This window comes from Panthera leo, chromosome C1 (genome assembly GCF_018350215.1).
Source record: "Panthera leo isolate Ple1 chromosome C1, P.leo_Ple1_pat1.1, whole genome shotgun sequence".
NCBI classification, from domain to species: Eukaryota; Metazoa; Chordata; class Mammalia; order Carnivora; family Felidae; genus Panthera; species Panthera leo.
In genome coordinates this window covers 7936468-7962928 of record NC_056686.1, presented here as the reverse complement: position 1 = coordinate 7962928, position 26461 = coordinate 7936468, and the positions used below count along the sequence as shown (strand labels likewise).

At 50.4% G+C, this 26461-nt stretch overlaps 2 protein-coding genes across 17 annotated transcripts; one reads left to right on the top strand and one right to left on the bottom strand.

Moving 5' to 3' along the window:
- The first annotated feature begins 1803 nt into the window (after nt 1–1803).
- Nucleotides 1804–15341, top strand: MASP2 (MBL associated serine protease 2). Of its 2 annotated transcripts, XM_042950980.1 has the most exons (11): nt 1804–1947; nt 2053–2284; nt 2468–2645; nt 3351–3482; nt 5419–5615; nt 5689–5836; nt 9045–9163; nt 10787–10865; nt 12606–12740; nt 13242–13316; nt 14578–15341. In XM_042950980.1, the coding sequence occupies exons 1-11, from the start codon at nt 1901–1903 to the stop codon at nt 15339–15341; spliced, it is 2106 nt and encodes a 701-aa protein (XP_042806914.1). In that variant the 5' UTR covers nt 1804–1900. The 2 variants fall into 2 exon arrangements, with proteins under 2 accessions (XP_042806914.1, XP_042806913.1); XM_042950979.1 differs by lacking the exons at nt 5419–5615; nt 5689–5836; nt 9045–9163; ... (2 more) ...; nt 13242–13316; nt 14578–15341 and adding an exon at nt 4113–4213 and having other exon boundaries at nt 1823–1947.
- On the bottom strand, nt 12963–26309 carry LOC122226945 (TAR DNA binding protein). Of its 15 annotated transcripts, XM_042950972.1 has the most exons (9): nt 25971–26309; nt 24758–25009; nt 22694–22857; nt 21393–21533; nt 20437–20607; nt 19932–20058; nt 18822–18891; nt 17816–17849; nt 12963–17035 (listed from the first exon to the last, which is right to left on the bottom strand). In XM_042950972.1, exons 2-7 carry the CDS (start codon nt 24993–24995, stop codon nt 18824–18826), a joined length of 909 nt encoding a protein of 302 aa, XP_042806906.1. In that variant the 5' UTR covers nt 24996–25009; nt 25971–26309; the 3' UTR covers nt 12963–17035; nt 17816–17849; nt 18822–18823. The 15 variants fall into 15 exon arrangements, 9 of the variants coding, with proteins under 9 accessions (XP_042806906.1, XP_042806905.1, XP_042806907.1 ...); XR_006205821.1 differs by having other exon boundaries at nt 12963–13313; nt 16937–17849; nt 18822–20058; XR_006205820.1 differs by having other exon boundaries at nt 18822–20058.
- Between the last annotated feature and the right edge of the window lie 152 nt (nt 26310–26461).

Below are 26461 nucleotides of genomic sequence, written 5' to 3'. Positions count from 1 at the left end.
TAGTAACATACCTAATATGCATTTGTTCATTATGATTTATACCGGAAAGTACATAGCACTCTTTTAAGAAACAATAACTACTGAAAAAGTAGGGTTTTTTTGTTAATGTATATTTATTTTTGAGAGAGAGAGACACACATAGAGTGTGAGTGGGGGAGGGGAGGAGAGAAAGGGAGACACACAATCTCAAGCAGGCTCCAGGCTCCCAGCTGTCAACACAGAGCCCAATGAGGGGCTTGAACTCATGAACCGTGAGATCGTGACCTGAGCCAAAGTCGGATGCTTAACCGACTGAGCCACCCAGGCGCCCCTGAAAAAAAGTTTTAATGTTTAGACTCAACAAGTATTCTGACTACCCCTGAGTCTCGGACCACCCCTAGTGGAACTCCCTATCGGAAGTCTTGTCTCCTGGACCTCATACCTTCCCGTTTCATGGTTTACTCCCTGGTCTTGGTGGAGCATATTCCCTAGTAACTTTCTGAGAAAGGGGGCAGGGGATGCTTGAAAAATCTGACACACATGAAATGTCCCTGTTCCACTGCTTGACTGATGGGCATAGAATTCGGATAGGTACAGAATTCCATGTTGGAAATCCTCTCCCTTTAGCATTTTGAGATTTGCTCTTTTCCATTTTTATGGATTATCTCTCGCTGTGTTGCAAAGTAGCTCAAAGGTGGCAGATTGAAGTGTTTTTCTGCGGGTCAGGAATTTGGGAGTGGCTTAGCTAGCTGGTGCAGCCTAGACTCCTCCGTAAGTTTGCGGCAAAGCCGTCGGCCAGTCACCTGGCCTTAACTGGAACCGGAGGAGCAACCTCCAAGACGGGTCCCTCACCACCTTGGTGATTTGATGGGTGACCAGCAAATTACGCCAGTGGTTGCTAGGAGGCCTCAGTTCCTCCCCCATGTGGCCCCCACAGGGATACTGAGTGGCCTCACAACATGGCAGCTGGCCTCCCCCAGAGCAAGTGATCCCAAAAAGAGCCAGACAGAAGTTGCAGCGTCCCTTAGGGCCTGGCCACAGAGTAACACACATCTCAGCCGTATCCTACCCCCAAGCTTTAGTCTGGCAGAGGACTGTGCAGAGCCCGACGCGGGGCTCGCTCTCATGACACTGGAGTCATGACCTGCGCTGAAATCAAGAGTCGGGCACTCAACCGACTGAGCCCCCCAGGCATCCCGGGATTGGCTAGCTTCTTAACGCTTCCAGAAGGACTCAGTGCCGCCAATCCCCAAGCCGATTTCCCCTTCCGTTGCCGATTTAGAGTTGCTTTCTAGAGGGTTATTTCCACCTGTCCATTTCCCCAGCTTCCAAAACGGGAACGCTGCCTCCTCTCCCACAGCCTCCGTCCTCATACGTTCATGTGTTTTTAAAAATTCTCTTTCCCGGGGCGCCTGGGTGGCTCAGCCAGTCGAGCGTCTGACTTCAGCCCAGGTCACGATCTCACCATTAGTGCGTCTGAGCCCCACATTGGGCTGCTCTCTGCTGTCCCTGTGGGAGCCCGCTTCGGATCCTCTACCCACCCCCTCTCTCTCTGCCCTTCCCTCACTTGCGGTCTCTCTCTCTCAAAAATAAAAGACATTTAAGAAACCTCTCTCTCCCATCTTGCATAGGGTTTCAGGAGGGAGCAAACATAAATGCATCCCCCACCTCCGTCCAGAAGCCATCGTCGTCACGGAGGCCCCCCTCCGGCCTTAGGAGGAAGTTAAGGGTGAGGGACGGAGCCAAGATTCATTCCGGGGCCATCTGTCATCCAGGTGCAATTCCTGGCTCCTGGAGCGTCCTGTCCTCCCTGCCGGAAAGCCGGGGCAAGCAGGAGTCACGGGGTCAATTCCCAGAATCCCAGGGTCAGGGAGGCTGGGGGCAGGGCTGGGCACTGGACAAACAGATCAAAGGTGAGACCATGAGGCTCCAGATACGGCCTGGTCAGCTGGATGGGTGCACGATGAGGTGAGTGGACCACCGCCCCCCCCCCCTCCACCAGCCTCCCCCGCAGGGGCGAGGGGTGAGGACAGGCCTCCGGGCCCTCACCCACCCCCGTGCCGCCGCCCTCAGGCTGCTGCTGATCTTCCTGGGCCTGCTGTGGGGCTCGGCAGCCGCACCCCAGGGCCCGCAGTGGCCCGAGCCCGTGTTCGGGCGCCTGGCATCTCCTGGCTTCCCCGGGGAGTATGGCAACAACCAGGACCAGCGCTGGACCCTGAGGGCTCCCCCCGGCTACCGCCTGGGCCTCTACTTCACCCATTTCCACCTGGAGCTCTCCTACCTCTGCGAGTATGACTTTGTCAAGGTGCCGACGGAGCGGGGGGTGACCCGGACCCTCTCGGGGGCTGGGGGCTCCCGACGAAGGGGCCCCGCGGGGGCGGGGGGCTGGGCAGGGACACGTGGGAGCGGGGTCTGGCCTCCGAGGGAGGGAAGGAGGGACGGCGGGCCTTGCGTCTTGCCCTCCCTCCCTGTGACCCCGACCCTACAGCTGAGCTCAGGGACCAAGGTGCTGGCCACGCTGTGCGGGCAGGAGAGCACAGACACGGAGCGGGCCCCCGGCAACGACACTTTCTACTCGCCGGCCTCCAGCCTGGATGTCACCTTCCACTCCGACTACTCCAACGAGAAGCCCTTCACGGGCTTTGAGGCCTTCTATGCGGCAGAGGGTGAGCCGAGAGGAGGTGGGGGCGGGGGAGGGCCCATCTGCGGGCCGGGGGCGACTCTGTCTTGGGCCAGGCCAGCTCTCCCTTCAGCCTCACCTCCCCGGGGCTGGATTCCTGCCAAGCCAGCGGGAGAGAAGTCCGCAGCCCAGTCCGACACCATCCCCGGTGCAAATATCGGTCACAGCCATGCCTTCCGCCCTCCGACTGAGCCTGACGGGGCGGAGCCAGGGACATGCCCACAGCCCCCCCTGTGGTGCAAGGGCCCAGGGAGCCCACTTACCCCGCCGAGAACGGACGGCCCGGCACACTGTACTTGTGCGTGGGCCTCGAGCCTGACTCGATTTCACACGGCGGCTCCGGGGTGGGGGGGCCCGCTGTGTGACCTTGGGCAAGTGGCTCAACCTCTCTGTGCTCCTCAGGAGGGTGCCGCGGGGTTTGGCGGAACCTGCTCGGTGGGTTCGACCGATCACCCGCTAGCTGGGTGACCCGGAGCAGGACGCTTCACCTGTCCCTGGTTTGGAGAAGGTGCTGCTGACCTCTGCCTCCAAGCGTCCCGGGGACGTTACGGTGCCCCTGGGCCTAGAACATGCTTGGCCGGGCACCAGCCTCTTTGGGACATGAGGAGACTCCTCTCGGCTCAGCCGCGAGGCCCCAGATCGGCCTCCTCTCCTTCCCTCTGACCACCCGCCTGGCCCGCTCCTCCCCCAGACATCGACGAGTGCCAGGTGCCCCCAGGAGAGGCGCCTCCTTGCGACCACCACTGCCACAACCACCTGGGTGGCTTCTACTGCTCCTGCCGCGCGGGCTACGTTCTCCACCGCAACAAGCGCACCTGCTCAGGTGAGCTGTGGCCGTGGGGGCGGGGCGGACACGGCGCCCAGCCCAGCCCCCACCTTGGCCCAGGATACAGCCGGCTCCTCAAGGCCACAGCCGCTCTGCCCAGGGCTCCGGAGGGACCCCTGGCCTTGGCCCACTGGGCACTTCTCCTGGCAGGCCGCCGGCCCACCTTTGATCTTCTGTCCCCTCCTGCCGTGTGTCCCATCCACTCACATTCCCTCTGCCCTCGGCTTGGCCATCGGTCCTGAGCCCGTTCCCGTAAATCGCATGTGTTAGGCCCCCCCCCGTGTATCCCGTCTGGGCTCCAGGCACCCCCCGCCCCCATTCAGCCGCCCTGGGCCCCCAGATGGGAAGAGTGGGGGACGCGGGCCTGGCTCACACGAGCTTCCCTGCACAAAACTTCCCAGTGTGGACAGGGCGTGCTCAAAGCGGCTGGTTCCCAGCAGGCCAGCCCCTTCGGCCTCTGCTGCCCGCCCCCTCTGAACTCCTGCCAGGCGCCAGGTGGCCAGACGGCAGGAAACCCGGGGGTGTCCTGGCGAGAGGGCGGCCCCCAGCCTCAGTGCTGACCCCGCCTCCCCCTGCTCAGTGTCTCTCTCCCAGTGTCTCTCCCTGTCTCTCTGTTCTCTCTTCCAGAGCAGAGCCCCTAGCCTCACCTCCGGCTCCGGTCTGGGTCGGGCCGAGATTGCTGCAGCCCCCCCGACCGCCCCATCCCCGGACCTAACAATAAACCTGCCTCCACCTCTACCTTCTGCTTCGTGTCTCTTGGGGGGCCCTGTGGGGAGAGGGCCGTGGTGTGCACCCTGGCCGCCTCCCCTCTCTCCCTACCCTCATCAAGGCCTGGAGGCACCTCGGTCAGTGGGAGTCCCCTCCACGGGCCACGGGCCTCTTTGCTAGAAAGGCTTACTCAGCAGCCTCCAATCCATTTGGAAGATGGGGCACTGAGGCCCAGAGAGGGGTGAGGGCTGGCCTGAGTTCACACAGGGAAACCGAGCTCTCTCTACGCCCCACTAGGTCCCCAGGGACTGAGCTGGGAGCATCCTGAGACCAGCTCCTGTTCAGAGGATGGCTCCTGTCCCACGTGTGCTGGGCTGGGGGAGCCTGACCCCGAGCAGAGAGGCCCGGCGAGATTGTGTTGATGGGGGGTCTGGTCCCCCACACCCAGGGGCTGTTCCCTCTGCCCCTGGGGAGCAGCCACACAGAGCAAGGAAGGCCGTGCTGGGACCCCTCAGTTCTGGAAATCTCCCGGCTCGAATGCCCACACCCCCTGTCTACAGCCTGGGGCAGGGGTGGTCGGACACCTCCCATGGCTGGTATAGACGCTCCCTCAGCAAGTGCACAATCAGCTGGCCCAGTGGGGAAAGGGCACCAGACACGCTTGATCAGTGTGAACTTGAACTTGCCTCAACCAACCCCTGGGGCAGAGCCCAGGCCCAGGGTGGGAGGGGAAGTGGACAAGAGAAGGCCCCGCTGTTCTCCGTGGGGAACCAGGGAAGGCTGGACTGCTCCGGGCCGGGTGCGGGCGGGAGCCCCGTGGTGGATGAACTTAGGAGTTGCTGGGGTCAGGGGTAGATAAGGAAAGGATCCCTCACCGCCCCCCCGTCTCCGCCCCCCTCTGTCCCCCCCCAACCCCGCCGGTGACCTCGCTCACTTCTTTACCCACCCCCCCCCCCCCGGGGTTGTGACTCTGGCCCAGGAGCCCCAGGGGTGTGAGTAGGGCCTGGAAGATGTACATCCGGGTGTCACCTGTTTCAGCCAAAGCCAGGAAGCCCGAGAAACTCCAGATTGTCCCTTCACCACTGGGGCGGGGTGTTCGGTCTGAGGAGGTGTCTGTGGGGCGGGCCTGCGCGGGGGCCCCCGGGCCGAACTGCAGTGAGGACAGCCGGACGGGGCGGAGCCAGGCTGCCTGCGGCCCGGCTCACAGGAACACCCCCTCTCTCAGCCCTGTGTTCAGGTCAGGTCTTCACCGGCCGGTCGGGGGTGCTCAGCAGCCCTGAATACCCACAGCCGTACCCCAAACTGTCCAGTTGCTCCTACGGCATCCACCTGGAGGAGGGGTTCAGCATCATCCTGGACTTCGTGGGGTCCTTCGACGTGGAGACGCACCCTGAAGCCCTGTGCCCCTACGACTCCCTCAAGGTCAGGTTCCCGGGATGTGGCGCTCATCTGGCTCTGGCGGGTCCTGAGGTGACAGGGCCCTTCCTGCCTTCAGATTCAAACAGACAAAGAGGAGTATGGCCCATTTTGCGGGACGACGTTGCCCAGCAGGATTGAAACAAAAAGCAACGCGGTGACCGTCACCTTTGTCACGGATCAGTCGGGGGACCACACGGGCTGGAAGATCCACTACACCAGCACAGGTGAGGGCCAGTGGGTCTCAGATCCCAGCAGGAAGCTGTTTCGGGGGAGTCAAGGAGCCACACGGGATGGGACTTTTCCTAGCTGGGCCTGGGAAGTGCAGGGGGAGAAAAAGTTTTCCTCGACCCTCTTAGGGTCCCTGGCTGGGTCTGAAAAGTAAACTGATAAAGACAGATCAACAGGAGAAACACGTCCAGATTTATTTCACGTAAGTTCTACAGGGGAGACGTCATAAGGAAAGAAAGACCCAAAGAAACAGGCCTGTGTACTTTTGTGCCGGGTTTGCAGAAAGGTGGATGGATGGTCACGGGGAAAAAAATGACACGTTAAGGTCAGTGTGGTAGACGCGGTGGGGGGTGGGGTGCCGGGAGGAGGACTCAGCGAAGGCCTGTTTATTTGGATTCTTCTTGGCTCCCTTTGTCTTTAGAGATAAGGATGCTCCTTCCCTCCTGGCACAAGGAGGGCACCTGTCACATGGCAGTACATGAGGGTCTTCTGACTGTGACAATGACAAAGGGCCGGGGAGCAGAGGTCTGAGGGATCTCCCTGTTTCTGTTTTCTCAAACTCCTTCAGTTTAAGAAGATATTCAACATGCCAAGGTGCTGTAGTTTGGGATAGTATGTCCCAAATTCCACCAGAAGACAAAGCAGGCTTGGGGGGGGGGGGGATGGCCTGTGAGAGACAATGGTACCCAAGAGGAAATGCCATCCGCCCACGTGTCCATCCCTCTCCTCACCCCTCCTCCTGTCCCTCCCTCTTCCATCCACCCAACCAGCCCTCCTTCCTCTGTAAGAGAGGAAAAAATAATTCCCTCCTAAATTCTTAGCTGGGACCAAAAGACAGATTAACAAGAGAAAATCAGACAAGTTTGTTAAGAGGTACGTCTCATGCACACGTGGGAGATTACCCAGGGGAGAATGGGGACTTAGAACTTAGGCTTCGATTACCATGTTCAGCTAAAGACAAAAGAGAGGGGGGCGGGGAGCCAGTTACGGGCAGGTGACATGACCAGGAGAAGTATGGTAAATGAAAGTAAGGTCCGTAATTCAGATTTAAGACCCTGCCTTCTCCGGTGATGAGTTTTCTAGTGACGTATTCATCCTTCTTCTAGGGCAGAGAGGGGGACACGCTTACAAAATGGACGTGTCTTTTGTCAACCTAAAGGTCCCTGACAAAAGCAAAACTTCGACTCTGTTCTCAGAGCCTCTCCTGTGTCTGCAATGTCTGGAAATAACCAGCTCAAAACAATCCTTATGCTAAAGAGTCATATTTTGGGGTGCCCTATTGCACCACCCCTCACGTCCAGCCATCAAAACCAGAAAACAAGATCCCACTGAGTGAATGTGAAGATCTAATTGGTTTCATTAAATGATGCATGATTTGGGCAGCATCCCATCTACCAAGTGGAGGGGAGCTCTGAAGGGGGGCGTGCAAACATGGAGGGTTTTCCTAGGAAGAAAGAGGGGGCAAGACAGTTATAAGCAAAAGAAAAGAAAGGATTGTTCCAGGCAAGATCACCTTCTCTTAGGGGAAAGAGTATGTCTCCCTCCTTCCCTCCAACCTTAGTGCCTGCCTTCCTTCCATCCATCCATCCATCCATCCATCTATCTTTCTATCCATCCATCCATCCATCCATCCATCCATCTTTCTATCCATCCATCCATCCATCCATCCATCCATCTTTCTATCCATCCATCCATCCATCCATCCATCTTTCTATCCATCCATCCATCCATCCATCCATCCATCTTTCTATCCATCCATCCATCCATCCATCCATCCATCCATCTTTCTATCCATCCATCTATCCATCCATCCATCCATCTTTTTATCCATCCATCCATCCATCCTTCTCTCCACCCACCCACCCATCCAGGAAATCAGAGTGCAGGCTTTGATGTCAGGCTGCCTAGGTGTGTGTCCAGGCACGAACCTGTTGCCTGGCTATGTGACACCGAACCTCTCACGTAACTTTTCTGAGCCGTAATGTCCCAGTCGTCCCAATTAAGCACAATGTCTCCTTCGAAAGGTGTTCCTTCCTGGGCTGATGCAGGGAAGGCGCTGAGCACAGGGTGTGGCTCAGAGGAAGTGATAATTGGGATTATGGGGATTGGAGTCATTTTTTAAACGAGGAAACTGGATTAGAAAAGATTGACCCTTGGGCCACCTCGGTTAGAAATGTGGGAAGGGGCGAGACTGGTTGGGAGGAGGGAGGCCGGAACTAGGAGACCGATTCGTTTGTCCCCGGTTCATTCATTCTCCTGTAGGTCAGAGTAATAACACATCTTCAACGGAAGTGCTGCTTTCAGAGCAACTCAAAGGGGGAGTCAGGTTTGCCGGGCTGGTGGGTGAAGGGCCAAGGCTGAGCGGAGCAGGGCTCTGGCCTGGGTGCAGGGCAGCCACCAGGGCTGTCCCTGGAGACAGGGAAGGGGTGGGGGTGGGGTGGGCAGGGGGCGCTGGTGGGCAGGGCTCTGGGACAGCAGGGGACTGAGAGCCACCCCAGGGCACGGAGACCCGCTGCCGGGGGGACTTAGCAAACCACTGGCGTGGCAGAGGGGAAGCGGAGGGTGACACCAGGCTGGGGTTTGGGGGCCGGAGTGGAAGGCAGTGTCCCCGGGGGCCTGAGCGCTGTGAGCACGTGCTGGCGAGGGGGAAGCACAGGCTCCCTGAGCGCCGGTGGGGATCGGAACCCCAGGTGTCTCCGGGCTGTTGTGGGCGGTCACCCGCACCCACTCTGGCCCAGCGCTCAGCAAGGCACTAGCCTTTACATCCGGCCCTCACGACCCCCAGAGGAATCGGAGGCCCAGAGAGGCTAAGAGTAATTGCTGCGAATGCGGGTCTAGCTCTTTTCCTCCAAGCGACACTCTCTCTTGGTTTGCGGCAGGGACTGTAAGGTCCCCGGGGGCAGAGCAGACGCCCCCCCGGGTGCCCGGCTCGGCAACGCCGCTTTCCGGGAGGCCCAGGCGCGGCTACTAATCCCGATCGGTGCAATACGCGCCCCACAGGGTCATCTGGCCTCTGGTTTGAACTCTGAAGCGGTCCGCCCCACTTGTGGCGAGCTCTCTCTGTGTGTTAAGTGTTCCGGCTATAAAATCAAGACCTGGAAATGGCTGCATTCAGACTGGCCTTCGAGAGGCCGCATCAAAACCCCTAAACCCGGTTTCCCACCCCTCCCCCACCCCCCCCCACCCCCCCCCACCCCCGCGCAGCTCGGCCTTGCCCTGGTCCGGTGGCTCCACCTAATGGCCGCCTCGCGCCTGTGCAAGCCCAGTACGTCCTGAAAGACCGCTTCGCCGTCTTCTGCGAGACTGGGTACGAGCTCCTGCAGGTAAGTGAGCACAGAGCTCCAAGCGCAGCGGGATCATGACCGGTTTTTACGTGGCTACATATTCGTAGCGGCAGATGGGTGCAAGTGGAAAACTAGCTGTGGTCAGCACGGGGCTTTCTTCGGCCCACGATTAGCCACTAACATTCAAAGAGATAAGCTGGCCTAGAAGAGAGAGGTCTATGGAGAATTCTCTCGTTCTTTATGCAAAAAGCTCTAAGGGGCACCTGGGGCGGCTCAGTCAGTTAAGCCCCGGCTTGTTGATTTCGGTTCAGGCGGTGATCTCACGGTTTCTGGGTTTGAGCCCCACAGCGGGCTCCATGCTGAGAATGCTTGGGTTTCTCTCTCTCCCTCTCTGTCTCTGCCCCTCCCACCCTCTCTCTCAAAATAAGCAAAATAAACTTTTAAAAAAAGAAAGAAAGAAAAGAAGAAGCCCTTTTCTTCTCCGAAGCTGGTGATTAAAAGGGATTTTTTCCCTGTTCACATCCTATAAGGCAGCTCGAGGGGCCCGGGCTGCCACCTGGCATTAAATTAGGCCCCGCCCCCGGTCACGTGACGACCTTTCCGTGCCACAAGTCCCGGGCGCACCAAAGATTAAACGGCACTAGGAAAGGGTACATTCTGCAAAGTTATAAATAGTGACCTCTGTGAAGGGTGAGGGAGGATAATTTTTTTAAAAAATGCTTACTGTGTTGCTTCAGGGGCACAGGTAAGAGATTAACACGTCCTCTTTATGTTCTTCAAAATTGTCACTGAATCCCAGCGGTACAAAGTAATAACAGGGAAACGATAGCTAGCTATTCAGTCCAGTCCTGCGGAGGAGTGAGTCCAAAACGAAGCAAAACAAAACCCGGCACTTTTCCCACCTTGCAAAGTTCCCGGCCAGGGTCTTGGCCCGCAGCTCCTTGGACTGCAAACCTCTTCAGTTTCTGCTGGGGGGTGGCTGGGGGCGGGGGGGGGGGGGGAGGGAAAAAGAACGAACAACAAACCCTCCTGCTTCCTTGAAAGCATAAAGGCTTCTTCTGCTCTGCCCAAGTGATCTTTCACTTCCAACTTTAAAATAACGTTTCAGTAAGTCAGACACGTTCTCTGTAAACCATTCTAGCAATCACTGAGAACGCACAGGCGAGGCCTAGGAAAGTATTTTTAGTAACTGTTCCCCCCCCCCCCCCCCCAGCTGATGGCCACAAGGCTAGAAAACTCCGCGCACATTCGCTCCACGCGGGAGCCGGCTGGCCTTCCCCAAAGTTTGGCCACCGCCCTTTGGCCCTTTATGTAAAGAACTGGTGAAAAAGCGGCAGGCACTGGACGTGTTGTGTTCCCGGACTGCAGTGGGGAGCGAAAAGTGTTCCGCAGTTGCCGCAGAGGTCACCATTTGATCCCTGCAGCGCCAACACCTCTCTTAGGGAGAGGTCTGCGGCATCGGCGACACAACGGGCAGAGCTGTCGGCCGCCAGCGCGCATGGGCACCGAGGCAGAGTCGGGGGTGTGGCCGGTCACGTGGGTGCGGCACCCCCTGAACCCCCCCCCCACCCCCCCACCCAGGCACTGCTGCGGGAGCGGAGCTTCGGGGAGTGGGGTCCCGATACAAACGAGTAACGCAACCCTTTCCGGCTGCTTCTTTAGGGTCGTCTGCCCCTCAAGTCATTTGCTGCCGTGTGCCAGAAAGACGGATCCTGGGACAAGCCGACGCCGCAGTGCAGCAGTAAGGCCCCGGGACCCCAGATCCCCGCGCGGCTTGTGCCGCCCGTGCCTGCTTCCGGTCTCTTCTGAAATGGTCCGCTTCTCGGGGACCGGGTTCCAAACCTGCTCCTCCTCGCCGGCCTCTCCGGGCGCTCTTACAGGTTAAACGGGAACCAAGCCACTAGGAAAAGTATCGCCTTTGGACGAGCGTAATCTTTAAAACTGTTTTTTCCAAGTATGAAATCTCCGTGCGGGATGGGAAAGAGAAAATGGCACTTTAAGGCCCGCGATCCCGCTGTTAGAACACGCCCGCGGTCACACACGCTCTCACACGTGTGCACAGGTACAGGCCACCATATTGTAGGGACGGGGGTCACTGCGCGGACACATACACACCAGACTGGAGCGAGGGTGTCCTTACCAGCCTGCGAGTTAAGAATCACATCGTAAGTTGTTTTCCCAACGATAAAATGCAAGTTAAGTCGAAAAACTAAGTTTACAGACACCTACAGCGAGAGCCTCTTTTGCCCCCAACTACCCCTGCGAGTTTGGAGGTCCGTGCCTTCACGTGCTTTAGCTCCCGTGCTGCGTGTGTAACCTAACGTATCTCGCCAGTCCACACTCTTCAAGCAAAAGGAGACTCGGTCTGATGGCACGGATTCCCCCGTGTTGTCGGGCTCTCTTTCCACGTCCACCCAAGGGTCAGGAGAATCACGCCCTCGTTAGTGGCTGCGTGGCCCCCCCGCCACGGCATGTGTGCTGTCCCCAGGTCTTTCCGAATACATCCACTGCTGTGGGTAGCGCCCCTGTAAATGTATTTGTGCGTATTTTGTGCAAGGGTTCCCACAGAATCCACAGGCAATTGAAACACTTTCACTTCATGGCTTCGGCCCCACCACCGAGACTACCAATGCTTAGTTCCAAAGCAGGAGAGCCGGCACCACGGGAGCGTTGGGAGCTGGGAGTCTGGTCCGAACCCCAGCGCGGCCACTTTAATGAAGCCAGGTAGCCGTGGGCACCTCTCTGCGGAGAATCAGAGCAGCACCCGGCACAGAACCAGGCTCACGGCTATTAGGTTGCCATCTCAGTGTAAGCTCTGAATATTCGGAGAAAGAACATCGAGTGTCGGGTTTTCGACCTCCTTGCGTGAAGCAGGGCTTCTGGCCTGCTATCACTTCATCCCCGAACCTGGGTAGATCGTTCACACTCGAGTCCTAACGGGTGAACATTCTAATGCAAATTCAAGGTACTAGGGCTTCCAGATCTCCTAAAAAGTTAATTTGGGACAAGGAGCCTTAGCACAAACCAAGTCCTCCGTCGCACTGTTGACTCGCACTGTTGACTCTCAGGGCCAAACTGCAAACGGAGTACTGCTCTCCAGGGACGCGTGGGCGGTGCCCCGTTCTTCCTTCCTTGAGGCCCTTTTGCCCCAGAACTTTCCGTCAGAAGTTAGGGCACGGGCACGAAGGAGTCCCAGGTGGCTTCAAACCCCTTCCTTCTGGAAAGCACCGTGCGCTCCCACCCCAGGGGCCTCACCGCAATCCAGCCGTTCGGGTCGGAACGGGAGGAAGGCGATGCTCTACGATCACAGTAAGGCCGACCTCTCCTTTTTCAGGGAAGAAGGTCGGCGTGGTTCCCACACAGGGGGAGCTTCGGGCTACAGCGCCCGGCAGCACGGCCACCTGCCCGTCTGGCCTTTCGCGGTCAGCGCTGGACACGAATCAGGTTAGTGCGACCTGACTCCTCCCTCTCCCTTGACCAGTTGTGGACTGCGGCCCGCCGGAAGACCTACCCAACGGCCAAGTGCAGTACGTCACAGGTCCTGAAGTGACCACATACAAGGCGGAGATTCAATACCGCTGTAACGAGATCTTCTACACGATGAGATCGGAGGATGGTAAGCAAACTGCTCCAAGTTGGGGGTGAGTGATTTGGAACCTAAACCCCCAGGATCTGAAAATAAACTTCAGCCAACATTTTTGGCCAAGGCTGCAGGGAAGATTAAAAGGCACTACTCCCACCCGCTAAGTGAAGTATTACAGCTCAAGTGACTTTAATGTCAATTTGCGAGAATCTGAAAACAGATCTTATCTAGTAAATGACTACTACAAACACACAATATATTCCAAATGGTTTAATTTAACAAGTCAAAACCTTATCATTAAGCACTTGAGATCTTGATACATATTCAAGTTACACATCTAAAAGGTTTCCACTTTGCAAGCAAACATGGTTAATGCAGAGACCTCCTATTTATGAAATCATGTAAAATGGTTATTCAGACACCTCTCTTTCCCGATGCTGCTCCAGAATCAACATTCTTCAAGGGGCTATTCAAGCAAATGACAAGCACCTTCTCCGTGCAGTTAAACATTTTTGCTTTTCCAATGATTTGCAGGTAAATATGTGTGTGGGGCTGATGGATTCTGGACGAGCTCCAAAGGAGAAAAATCGCTCCCGGTCTGTGAGCCTGGTAATGGATACATTTACACAAGAGACGCGTAATTGATGGAAAGTACAGCTGGGCGGGAGGCGAGCGAGCTCTAGCTGGTGTTGGGCAGAAACGGAACCTCAGCACTTGGCTCTTACACCAAGTTATTATTTCCAGATAATACGTTCTCACTCTCCCCTTTCCATGCGGAGGGGCTGCGAGGTGCCGACTGCACGTCAGTCATTGATTATTTTTGACTTCACAACTAGGCGAGCGTAAAAAATTAAACCATTTTCAGAATTATCTTGAACCATTTTCATTTATAAACACAAGTCCTGCTGTGGAGTTAACTTTTTATTCTCTGTAAAACTATTAAAACCCAAAGCTAATAACTCATTTCCCTAAGCAACTGTTTTCAACGACATCTAGTTTTTAAACATTAATGCAATGTGCCTTTTGAACAGTACCCCCCCAAAAAATTTTTTTTTGCCAGAATTGGCTCTGAAGATGTAGTTGAGTACAACGATTAAAAAAAAAAAAATCAGAAAGGTAATAATGTATTCATTACTCCTGCGTTATCTGGCTTAAATTAGTTTTCTTAAAAAAACTACATCTCGGCTGACACAACATTTGTACGTTTTAGTGCAAGTATTCTGCCACAACAGGAGACATATTTGCTACATTAATGAGTGTATTTAGTTAGCAATACACACAGGGAAATTTAGTTTGGAAGAACCAACTAGACTAAAATAGTAATTTCCGAACCTGAAGGTTCCTGGCTACAACTGCCAACATTCTGATTTGCAAAACGTTTCAATGTTCAAAGGCGAAAGTGATTTTGCAAATCCTGCAACAGTGACCTTAGTTCCTGCTTTCCCAGAACTACAGGGTAAATACCCCATTTTACAAGCAGGAAAACAGAAGCAATGAAAAGGTTATTTCCTCTCACTGGACTTGTAATCACATCACCCCAGTACATCAGCCCAGACAATTCCTGTCTGCCCTGTTAATACTCCCTATCGTGTAGGCCAAATTATTTCAGCAAAACAAATTAGTTTCTAAAAGCTAATTTTCATACACCTCATTTTCTGAGGAGCTAACGCTAATACCAAAAGGTTTCCTCAGGTTTGAACTGTGCCGTTTTAAAGCAGTCTCACTTGCCTGTGTGGGTGGACACCCACCAATTCACCCGATGATATTTTTGGATGATATTAAATAGATACAATTCCAAAGTGGGGATGATTATGGAAAAAACCACCACTGGGTTTCTGTAAAGGCTCTACGTGTCTGCTTCTTTCCCCAGTTTGTGGACTATCAACTCGCACCGTAAGAGGGCGTATATACGGAGGGCAGAACGCAAAGCCTGGCGATTTTCCCTGGCAAGTCCTATTACTAGGTCGAACTACGGCAGCAGGCGCACTCCTACAGGACAACTGGATCCTCACAGCTGCTCACGCCGTATATGAGCAAAAAGAAGATGCCGCCTCCTTAGAGATCAGAATGGGTGCCCTGAAGAGACTGTCAGCTCATTATACACAAGCCCGGGCCGAGGCCATTTTTATACACGAAGGCTATACTCACGATGCCGGCTTTGATAACGACATAGCACTGATTAAGTTGAAGAACAGAGTTGTAATCGATAGCAACATCCTGCCTATCTGTTTGCCACGAAAAGAAGCCGAATCCTTCATGAGGACAAATGACATCGGAACCGTGTCTGGCTGGGGATTAACCCAAAGGGGTTTTCTTGCCAGAAGTCTAATGTTTGTTGACATTCCAACTGTCGATCATCAGAAATGTGCCGCTGCGTACGAAAAGCAGCCCTATCCAGGGGGAAGGGTGACAGAAAACATGCTTTGCGCTGGCTTAGAAGGCGGGGGCAAGGACAGCTGCAAAGGGGACAGTGGAGGGGCACTAGTGTTTCTAGATAACGAGACACAGACATGGTTTGTGGGAGGAATAGTGTCCTGGGGTTCCATGAATTGTGGGGAAGCAAACCAGTATGGGGTCTACACAAAAGTTGTTAACTATATTCCCTGGATCAAGAACATAATTAATAACTTTTAATTCGTTGCGTCTTCGATCAGAAAAGGATTCTTTATTTTTAGAAACCCCTTTAAAAGACCGTAGCAGCAACGTGACCCGAGAGACATTAACATGGCAGTTACTGCTCTACCGCCAAAACCAAAAGCAAACTGCGGGGAAGAAGGCCACCACAGGTGCCCCTCCCTTGGGGCTTCTCACCGCTTCCTGCTGGATTCGAGGGGACACAGGCAAGTGAGATCACCTGTGCCAATCCCACAGGAAACCACCAGTTAAATCTGCATTTCATGACTCACAAAGTCCAGTATCTGCAGCAGATATCTGCATTTCTATAAACTGCCCGTTCATGTTCTCTGACGACTCTTCCATTGTCTGGGGACTTGTTCTTGATCTCTAACAGAGCTTTATATATTACAGCAGTACTGGTTCAGGGATAACCTTGAATCGTGATTTTGTAGATAAAATGGAAACATCAATACTTCAGGTTAGGTACTGACTGATTCCCATGTGCAAAACCAATGCCATCAACTGGTGAGAGGTAATTTTTCACTTATCCAACTGGCAGACAAGAAAAACACAGAACAGCACTATTTCACATTGTCAAAGACAACACAGGTTTTTCTAAAGGACAACTTGGCAAGGTATCCGAAAAGCCCCGAAAGCATGCAGTCTTTGACCCAGTAACGCCAACGCTAAGAATTTAATTCAGCTGTGAGGATGTTCCCGGCACTTGGAAATAATAACCTAAATAATGTTCAAATTCAGAAGACAGCTGAATCAAATGTGGCAATTCCTTAAGAAGAAATACGACATCAGAGCTAAGTGGCGATAGCACAGATAAGTCTGTAGTTGTTTTTTTTAATTCTCACAATGAACACGAAAATTCTTGGGCATACTTAAAACAACAGATCACAAATCACAAGAGCTGAGTATAGAACTCATACACAATGAAGAGCTACTCTCCTGGCACTCAACAACAAATTATTCCAATTATCATATACATCTTTGGAATTATCAAGCGGTTAAGATACTTTCCCTAAGGACACACTTTAAGCTCAGCTAACCTTAAAGACCTCAGGTCATTTCGGCTGGCTATTCCTCCTTAAAGTTTTAATAGCTAACATTTAACAGAGTTTCATTCTAGCCAAATATTTACCACTCATGTAAAAATTCATTTTGAGTTTCTGCCTGATTCCTCTTGTGCATATTAAAGGGGAACTTCTTGAGACTTTTCCAAAGTAACTTTCCATCACCTTTGTCACATATAAAAAAGAAATTGAATTTTTCCAGTAAGACTCCAGACACTAAACTGTGGTGGCAACAAATTTTTTATTCAACCGGTTCAAAAAAGTTTTAAGAATGAATGCATTGAGATGACCAAATAAGACTTTTAATTTTAAAAACAAATCTTTGCCAAATAGTTTTACTTCTAGACTTCATTTTTTTCTTTCTTTCTTTTTTTTTAACTTTAAGGGTAGAATTAAATACCCACAGCTACTAGTACCACAAACATTGTTAACAGAAGGCTGCTGCACATTGAAAGCCTTCTAAGACCGGAAACTAGATTCACAACAAGTCAAGTAAGGGATTAAAACCATGCCATTGACAAGTGAACTTACCCCTGGGCTCCTTGAAGGCTTGTCAGTTTAGTCTTTGGAGGTCCCCGAATACCATTTTAAGTGTTACCATGTTACTGCTGCTGAGTAACAGTGCAAGGGCTAAAATGCAAAATTCAGATGGTACAGGGTTTGGAAATCATGCAATTGAGATGCAGAAAAAAATTAAAACAATGCAAGATCCTTTTACAGAGGAAACTGAGTAACGAAACAACGTGGCGATCACAAGTCTAAAGGACGACTTCATTTCTAAAAGCTTAAAACACGTAACTTGAAAAATGACAAACCTAGTTACCATCATCTAATTAGATAAGGGCATCAGGTAAACTACCGACACAAAAATGTTAACATTCTTCCATCAGAAAACAAGCTCAACTCTCACAGCAGTTACATAAAAAGTACAACAGAGAATCATAGATTATTGCTTTTACATACTGCACAATGCGCCGTGAGAGTCTAATCTGAGTTTTCTGTAAACGATTTCACTCAACGTTACTCTATTCCCCCACCTGTGGAGGACAAAGCCCATTTCCCTTAACACTTTCAGACAGACATCCCACCCTGCTAGTTCTTAAAGCTATCAGGCTTTGTAATGGATTTCAGGCACAAGATAAATTTGTGGTTTCTTCTACTTTATCCCTACTGCAATTAATTCCACTTTTCAAATCCCACACTAGAAAGGTGCTGAAATGCCCTCCTTTCCAACTGCTATGCTTTGCTACAAAGCATTTGAAAATAATCAACGTTGTTTTTCCCACTCCCCCCAAATAAGAATATTTTTAGAAGGCATGATTCCCAATGGAGATTTATACAGGCCATGTAAATAGAACATCACCCAAATGCACAGAGGCACTAATAAAAAAACTGGAGGGTACTGCTTACCATTTTAGGTGCGGTCACCCAGACTTATTAAAAACTAGGTTTAAAAAGAAAAAAAAAAAACTTTTCACTTTGGACAATGCAAGAACAAATAGCAATTAAGTCTGGGTATCAGGTGTCAATGCATGACAGGTGATGAATCCATTTGACTTGAGACAACTTTTCAAATAAGTTTATTTGAAGCAAAATAAACTACTGCCAAGAAACTTTATGAAAGTTCCATCTCAAAAGGGTCAAAAAAGGGGAATTAACTGCTATGAATTCTTTGCATTCAGGGCTGCAAAACAAAGACACATATTATTTAAATCAGTTTTATTTAAGAATTTCCGACGTTGACAACTCTTATAAAAAGCATCCAAGCACAGGACACAGAACTGCATCAAACAGCATTCTTATGGGTAGCTGACAGACATTAGAACTTCCACCCTTCGTGGCGACACCCCGAGCTCACTGGTGAACTCTGCTTCCCAGTACTCCTGCAAAGCACACCACAAGCTCAGTCCATGTTCTCAACCCACCAGCTTCAGTTCACAGGACCACACTTACAGATCAGGAACAGAAGAGAACACACACCATACAGCATTCACAGCAGTTGACAAAAGGGGAGGGGAGATACAAGTATCGTTTCACTTAACACATCCAACTAACGGGGTTATCTAAGAACAAAACTCACTTAAAGTCTTCCAACAGATGTGGATGTCCTTTGAATGCAAAAACATTCGTACGTTATTTGCTATCATTGCTCTCTGCACACTCTCGCACCAAAGCCACAGGATTGAGAGACACATCTCGCCAAGTTAAAAAATATCCATTATGCACCACCAAGTCTCTGCACGCGCTCTCTCCTTTCCTCGCTCATACTAGCCTTTCATGCCTCGGCACCACCATCAATCCCACACAAGGTTTCAAAAGTTCAAACAGCCTTCTGGTTCCATATCACAGCCTTGCGTTCATAGCGTTGATACGACTCCATGAAATAAAGAGTAGCGGATAAAAATGGGACACCCACCGTCAAAGACGCAGCCTGTGCAGTGTGATGACGAAGTCTTGAATGAGAGAGCATGTAGACGGAAGTATTCCTATGGCAGAATATTTACAGCACTACTTTCAATGAAGTGCTTCTTCCATAAACATTTGAAATGAGATGAACTGCAGAGATTAAATGAAGGCTTCATATTGTACTTTTGCATATGAAGGGAGACAAGTGTTAAAAAAAAACAAAAACGAAAACAAAAGAACCAAACACTGTGACACCATGATCTCCAAAAAAGGAGATTTTCCTACGGAAAAAAATTCATATGGTGGGGTTCAAATTAAAACAAGGAGAAAAGAATGTAGTTCTAATCAATGGTTTCCATTTTGAACATGCAAAGAATTCACTTGACAAGTCCAGGGATAAAATATTACAGGAGAAACCTTTTGATATCAATTGTAGTGTGTTGGGTTTTTTGTTTTTTGTGTTTTTTTTTTAACCAATCAGGCAAACAGCAGTTCACTTTCAAACACTCAATATTTCAACCCTTTATGTAACAAAACTTATAAAATTCCTTTAGCTTTTCCTCTTTTTCTAAAGAAAAATGTCAAAAATACTGCTGAATATACTCCACACTGAACAGACCAATTCTGAAAATTCTCAGTACATATGTATTTTACAATATACTTACCATGTGTTTAGAAAAATTTGAATTCCCACCAGTCTATACCAACCCCACCGTCTACATTCCCCAGCCAGAAGATTTAGAATCCATGCTTGAGCCAAAGCCTCCATTAAAACCGCTGCCTGACCCTGCATTTGATGCGGATCCCCAACCGATCGCTGCACCTGAATTAGAACCACTATAGGAGTTATTTCCAGAACCAAAGGCCTGATTTGGCTCCCTCTGCATGTTGCCTTGGCTTTGGTTATTACCCGATGGGCCTGACTGGTTCTGCTGACTGGCTAACATGCCCATCATGCCCCAGCTGCTCTGCAGTGCCGCCTGGGCAGCCGCCATCATTGCCGGATTAATGCTAAAAGCGCCAAAGTTCATCCCCCCACCCATATTACTACCTTGATTGTTTCCCAAACCAGCTCCACCCCCTCGACTGTTACCAAAACCACCCTGATTCCCAAAGCCACCTGGATTACCACCAAATCTTCCACTTCTTTCTAACTGTCTATTGCTATTGTGCTTAGGTTCAGCATTGGATATATGGACGCTGATTCCTTTAATGATCAAGTCCTCTCCACAAAGAGACTGGGCAACCTATAAGAAATAGGGGATGTAAATAAAGGAAATTAAACCATTGACTCATGCACCAAAGTAGCAATCAAACTTAGATTTCAAGCCAGTGTCTACGCGGGAGGAAAAATAAGCTCATTTCATTTAAACCCGTAAAATGGACTTTAGCTGTAGTAACAGCAGCACGGACTTTTTCAGCTTATTTTCAAAAGATAGAAAACACTCCCACTTAAGTGCCACATCCTGAAAAAATACCTAAAGGGTTTATGACGACTATCTAGACCCGTACATATCCCAAAGCTTACAAGGTGAGAAAGCTCAGCTGAGGACGGCAATCAGCGGGATGGGAAATCTTCGCGACAAATTACCCAGTCAGAGGACTATCATTAAAGAGAAAAGTACCTGATCGTCTGCAAACGTAACGAAGGCAAAAGCCCTGAACGGTTTGGGAATGAAGACGTCTACCACTTCTCCATACTGGCAAAAAAACTGCTGCAGCTCATCGGCGGTCATGTCCTCTGTACAGCGCCCAACGAACACCTTCCTGCTTCTCAAAGGCTCATCTGGGCTTTGCTGGTCAAATCGAAAGGAAAGAAAAACATGAGAAATATTTTATGAACTATGAAAGAGCATTATGATAGAGGATGTAACGACAGCGATCTGCCTCTTATATGCGATTAGTCATTAAAAAGGAGATACATTCTTCTGTATTAGCACTTCTCTTTAATACTTCAGCGAAGAGTAACATTTTATTTTTTAAAGATTTTATTTTTAAGTAATCGCTACACCCAACACGAGGCCCAGATGCACAACCCGAAGATCCAGAGTTGCACGCTCTACGGACTGAGCCGGCTAGGTGCCTCCGAAGTCTTAAGGTTTCAAGTTCAAGAAGGTTTATTTGGATTAAGGAAAGTCAATGACTGAGGAACGCCCTGGCAAAGATGGTAACTCTCCAAATAAGTCTTGCTTGCTAGGAACAAATTAAATTAGGCCTTTGTGACAAAATTAATGTGTTCTCACTGTCTTTGTGCTTTAACACGTAACCACGTAAGAAACTGTTCACTCACCAGAAATAACAAAGAAAAAAAAAAAGAATAAAATGAACGAAGTTTTAGTAAGAGAGGTAATAAACTAAGTATTTCAAACAAACATAAAACATTCACCATGCATTAAGGTCCTAAGGCTTTAACGAGACAAAATGTTTCAGGAATATACCCGCCCCTACCTTTTCCAAGTACATTTACTATTTTTCTACAGTGTCTTCTAACGGAGTTTTGTCAAAATTTGACAAAAATTCCCAAGGCAGAGGAAATTCCCAAAGCAAAATTCCCAAAGCAGAGGAAAAAAGAGTAAAGTACCTTAGAATTAGGAAGTTTACAGTCACACCATCGTCCGTCTATCATATGTCGCTGTGACATTACTTTCACCTGGGTTTCATATTCCGTAAAACGAACAAAACCAAACCCCTTTGAATGACCAGTTTTAAGATCTTTCTTGACCTAGGGGGGGAAAAAAAAAATCACTGAAATTTACTAAAATCTCACACACTCACACACTCCCAAATCAGAGTTCCTTGGTTAATTTGAATGGCTTCACTCGGATGGAGTTGCTTAATTAAAATTTAAACCAAGTTATTCTTGAAGTAAAAACAACAGGAGAGTAAATGTTGAATCCAGATCATGTTAATAATCATGTTATGAAACAGAATTTTAACAACTTGGTTTACAATGCAAAGATAAATTAGATGTAACATTTACATTTTTTTTAAACTACTTATTTTTGAGAGAGAGAGAGAGGAAGAGAGAGAACACATGCCTGCACAGAGAGTGGGAGAGGGGCAGAGAGAGAGAGAGAGGGAGACAGAGGATTTGAAGCCAGCTCTGTCCTGACAGCGAGAGAACGATGCAGGGCTCAAACTCACGAACAGTGAAATCATGACCTGAGCTGAAGTCAGATGCCTAACCAACTAAGTCACCTAGGCACCCCTCTAATGTTTACATTCTTAAACTGGAAAAACAGGAAATAAGTGTTTTTATCTTTCTTTAAAAGTTATTTATTTTAGTAATCTCTACACCCAACATGGGACTTGAACTCACGACATGGAAATCAAGAGCTGCACGCTCCTCCAACTGAGCCAGCCAGGTGGCTCCCCCTTTTAAAAAAAAAATAGGTGTTTTTTTTAGGGACCCAGGGTGGCTCAATTGGTTGCCTGGCTTTTGATTTCAGTTTAGATCATGATCTCAGGGTCCTGAGTTTAACCCCTGCATCAGGGTCCACACCTGTGTGAGGTTCTCTCTCCCTCTCTTTCCCTCCCCTACTCACGCTCTCTTCTCAAAGTAAATAAACTTAAAAAAAAAGTTTTTTTTTAAATCTCCCAACAATCTAAGTTAATATAGAATATATGCATAAAGGGAAAGAGTATAACCCAAATTTTTTAAGTGAGCTCTAGACCCAACACGGGGCTTGACATCAAGAGTCACACACTCCACCAACTAACCCCGCCAGGCACCCGAACCATTTCGGCATCCCCTATGCATACATGTAACAAATGTTAAAGATACTATCTGCTGAACATGAAGGGCAGTGTCACTAAACTGCAGGAATTCGGGGAAAAGAATTCACTGGAGAAGAAAAACTGTCAAATGAAATCAAAGTTCACCTGAACCATAAGAACCTCTCCAAAGGTACTAAAATATTCTTTTAGATCCTGTTCAGTCGTTTTCCACGGGAGACCCAACACTATTAAATCAGATGTTTTCTGGACCGCTCTTTTCACTTTCACTGCTGAAGAAGCATCCGTCTCGTCCATTTTTCTTTTGTTATCTGAACAAAATGAGCAGAAATCTCTCAGTGAACTCCCCATTTAACACTTCTTAGGACATATTAACTCCCACACCTAACAACGGCAAGCAAAAAGATTCTAAGAATAAGATACTGAAAACTTTTGGCAAGGAGTGACATCAGCTCTCCAAGACAGAAGGAGGGACTGAATAAGTGGCTGAAGGGCTTTTCTGGTGCGAATGCAGGGACTCCCTCCCACCTCTGGTTTTGCAGGATCTCAAGATTACCATGGTTTGTTCTCTCCTCTCAAAAGGCACATCAAAACAAAACTAATTCTACTTCATTTTGGACTTTAAAACACATTAAGAAGGAAAAAAAAAAACAGGTTAAAAAACAGTGCTGTAATATCTTTATGCCTACTAAACATATCTGCTTACCTTAATGCCTATCAGTTAAAAGTTACGGACCAAAACACAATCAACTTTTATCTCCAGCTGTGGATTTTAAGGGTAATTTCAATTTTCTTTTTCTTTCTTTTATAAACTTTCAACAGTGAACTCACATTGATTTTGTAACAGAAACCAAAATCTTAGGTTATTTTTCAAGACCAGTATTTGGGGGGCACCTGGGCGGCTCAGTCGGTTAGGCGTCTGACTTTGGCTCAGGTCATGCTCTCAGTTTGTGAGTTAGAGCCACATGTTGTCAGGCTCTGTGCTGACAGCTTGGAGCCTGCTTCTGGGATTATGTCTCCCTCTCTGCCTCTCCCCCACTCTCGCTCTTGCTCTCTCAAAAATAAACTGACATTAAAGCAAACAAAAATCCTCAGTATTCAGAAGAGGAAAGGAACTAAGTGAGATTTTCAGAAAGACTATTTTTTAGAGCAGCTTCAGGTTCCCAGCAAAATTGGAAGGATGGCAGAGACTTCCCACCCCCTTTTCCTTCACACATGGATAGCTTCTCCCCATTATCAATAACCCCCCAAACCAGTCTGGGACATTTGTTACAACCGATGAACCTGTACTGACACGTTATCATCTAAATGGCATTTTATTTTTTTAATGTTTGTTTATTTTGAGAGCGAGCATGGGAGAGGAGAGGGCGGGAGGGCGTATCTCAAGCAGGCTCCTCACTGTCTGCGCAGAGCCCTACACGAGGCTCGATCTTGAGAACTGCAATATCATGACCTGAGCCAAAATCAAGAACTTAACCAATTGAGCCACCCAGGTGCCCTTACATGACATTTTACATTTGGGTAAATATTAATCTATAGCCAATGGCTCGAAAAACAGCATACGAAAAACAAAAAACAAACAAAAAAAAACCCAAGTTGCTGTTAAAAATGTTCTCAAAGTGGAAGTCAAAGTCTTGCATACTAATCAAAAATGATACTTTGTTGGTATCGCGTTTTAACAAAAGAGATCAACTACAGCAAATTCCTTCTGCTGAAATGTACCTACTTCCTTGGCACCATTCCTTCATATTTCCTTTTTTTAGATTTAGAACATCAGTGATAAGGGGCAGTGAGAATAAGACCAAAACCCCAAATTATAGTTGCACTAATTCAGATTTGGGTTACAGCAATCGATTTAAGGGGCAAAAACATCAGATTAACTGAATGACTCATGGAAGCCTGCAAGGACCAAAAACCAAAGGAAAACATCAGGGCACCTGAAAAGAATCTATTTACAAGAGGCTGATTACTGCAAAGCATTCTCAGCGGTTCCTTAAATTTGGCATTAACTTGGCAGCATCTGTTCACATAATAGTCTTCTCTCAAAAAAATTCTGTATTTCCAATTTTCACTAATTAGGACTAGCAGCTAACAGTAACGTTTAGAGAAATACTTGGGTTATAGGAGACGTTTCGCCGTGAAACGAGGCCATGATCGGACTTAGAATGAGAAACAAACGCTTGAGTGTTGCAAAGCCAAACGGCAACGAACCTTTGGGATAGTTGACAACATATACCAGATTTCCCCAGCCGGCTTCGGGGGCGTGCAGAATTCCTTCCACCAACCGGACGCCTCTCATACACTGAGACACTGGATTCCTGTAGCGCAGCCCACAGGCCCCTGGAAACTGGGCTGTCACCGTGGACAGCAGCACGGTCCCGTCGTCTTCTGAGGGTATTTCAATGGGCTCGTCGTTCTCATCTTCGGTTACCCGAATATATTCAGACATCTTCTCTTAGTTTTCTTAAAGGAAAAAGAACCATTAATGACCGACACCCGAGTCAGAGTAATTGTTTCCTTATCATCACCTGGTTACCACCACCACCACCACGTCCACGTTCCGGGGACACCTCTGCTGTTTGGGCTCTTACACGTGCGGGTTACCACCGAAACGAGGCAAAGGCAAGGCCAGTGACTCCTAACAAAACACGATGCCTTGCGATTTCAGTCCTGCTATAAACACTTGCCGCGTGCCTACTAGGCATCAGATGCTCAACTGAAAACAGTCGCAGGTGGCAAGGTGGTTACTGGGGGCGGGGGAACATCCGGAGAGGATACCAAACAGTTATTTATTACGACCCTGATATACGCTGCCAGAAAGAAGTAAATAATCATCCTGGGGGCTGAGACGTGTGTGGGAATGAAAGCTGATGTCCCTAAGAACCAGATGCAGAAGCTGTGTCTTGAGAAACAGCAGCAGCGAGCCAGGTGAAGAGAGCAGGAAGAAAAGTTCCTCCCTGTTCCTCCCTGTGGGACTTCCGGGGGCTCCCCACACGCGGGCGAGGACAGCGACAACAGGTCCTTCGCGACGCGGGCCGCCACCTCCCACAAGCCAGCGCGTGGCGGCCGAGGGAGGGGTTTTTCGGCGCGGCCCGAGGACCAGACGCAGGGGCACAGGGCCCAGGCTGGCGGCGTCCCCCGGCGTGCGAAGCGCCGAAAGCACAGAGCCCTGCCAGGGCCCGGAAGCTCCGCCCGGGCTGCACGGCACCGCAGGCCCAGCGTCCCGGCTTCGGCGCCGGCTGCCACCCAGCGCCAGGCCCCTAACGTCGCGCCCGCGCGAGCCCGCTCGGGCAGGACCAGGCGGACCCGGCCCCACGGCTCCCTTCCCGGGGCGGGGGCGGAAGCCGCTGCGTCCGCCTCGGGCCGCGGCGTGCGGAGGCCGAGACCCCCAGGGCGTCCTCGGTGAGAAGCGGCCGCGACTCACCCGTGAGGCCGCTGCTAGGAAGCCCGACAGGGAACCCGAAGCAGCGACGGTTCCAGGAGCAGCCCAGCTACCGCTTCGCTCCCACAAAATGGCGCTAGGGCCGCCTCCTCCCCCCGCCGGCCGTCGTCCTCTCCCACCGGCTCCCCGTCGGGAGGGGAAGGACGCCGCACCGAGGCACAACGACCTTCTCCCCAGAGCGGCACGGCTCCCTTCCGGGAGGCTGAGCAAGCAGAACGGACTTAAAGGCGACAGTAAAACCAGCACCTGAGCCTGAAAGGCTAAAAGTTGACAAAAATATGGAGGCGTAGGCTGCTAGCTCCCCCCACGTAGCGTAACAAATGGCTTCGCCCGGCCAACCGTCGGCCCCGGGTCTCGGCCGAGCTCGCGCACTTTGAAAGTGCGCGAGACTAGCGCAGGGGCAGGGCTAGGAGTGGCGGGGCGGGGCCGGGAGACGCCAGGTGGGGCGGGGCGGGGCCAGACCGGAGCTGGGA

Bases quoted from the DNA above. Each gene is read 5' to 3' on its own strand.
- LOC122226945 (XM_042950970.1), bottom strand. From the start codon at position 24,995: ATGTCTGAATATATTCGGGTAACCGAAGATGAGAACGACGAGCCCATT. The intron at 22,858-24,757 runs GTTCGTTGCCGT...CATTTTGTTCAG, and splicing joins TGTTGTCAACTATCCCAAAG to ATAACAAAAGAAAAATGGAC. The intron at 20,059-20,436 runs GTACTTTTCTCT...TATTTCTTATAG, and splicing joins TTACGTTTGCAGACGATCAG to GTTGCCCAGTCTCTTTGTGG.
- MASP2 (XM_042950980.1), top strand. From the start codon at position 1,901: ATGAGGCTCCAGATACGGCCTGGTCAGCTGGATGGGTGCACGATGAG. The intron at 3,483-5,418 runs GTGAGCTGTGGC...CCCCTCTCTCAG, and splicing joins CAACAAGCGCACCTGCTCAG to CCCTGTGTTCAGGTCAGGTC. The intron at 5,616-5,688 runs GTCAGGTTCCCG...TCCTGCCTTCAG, and splicing joins GCCCCTACGACTCCCTCAAG to ATTCAAACAGACAAAGAGGA.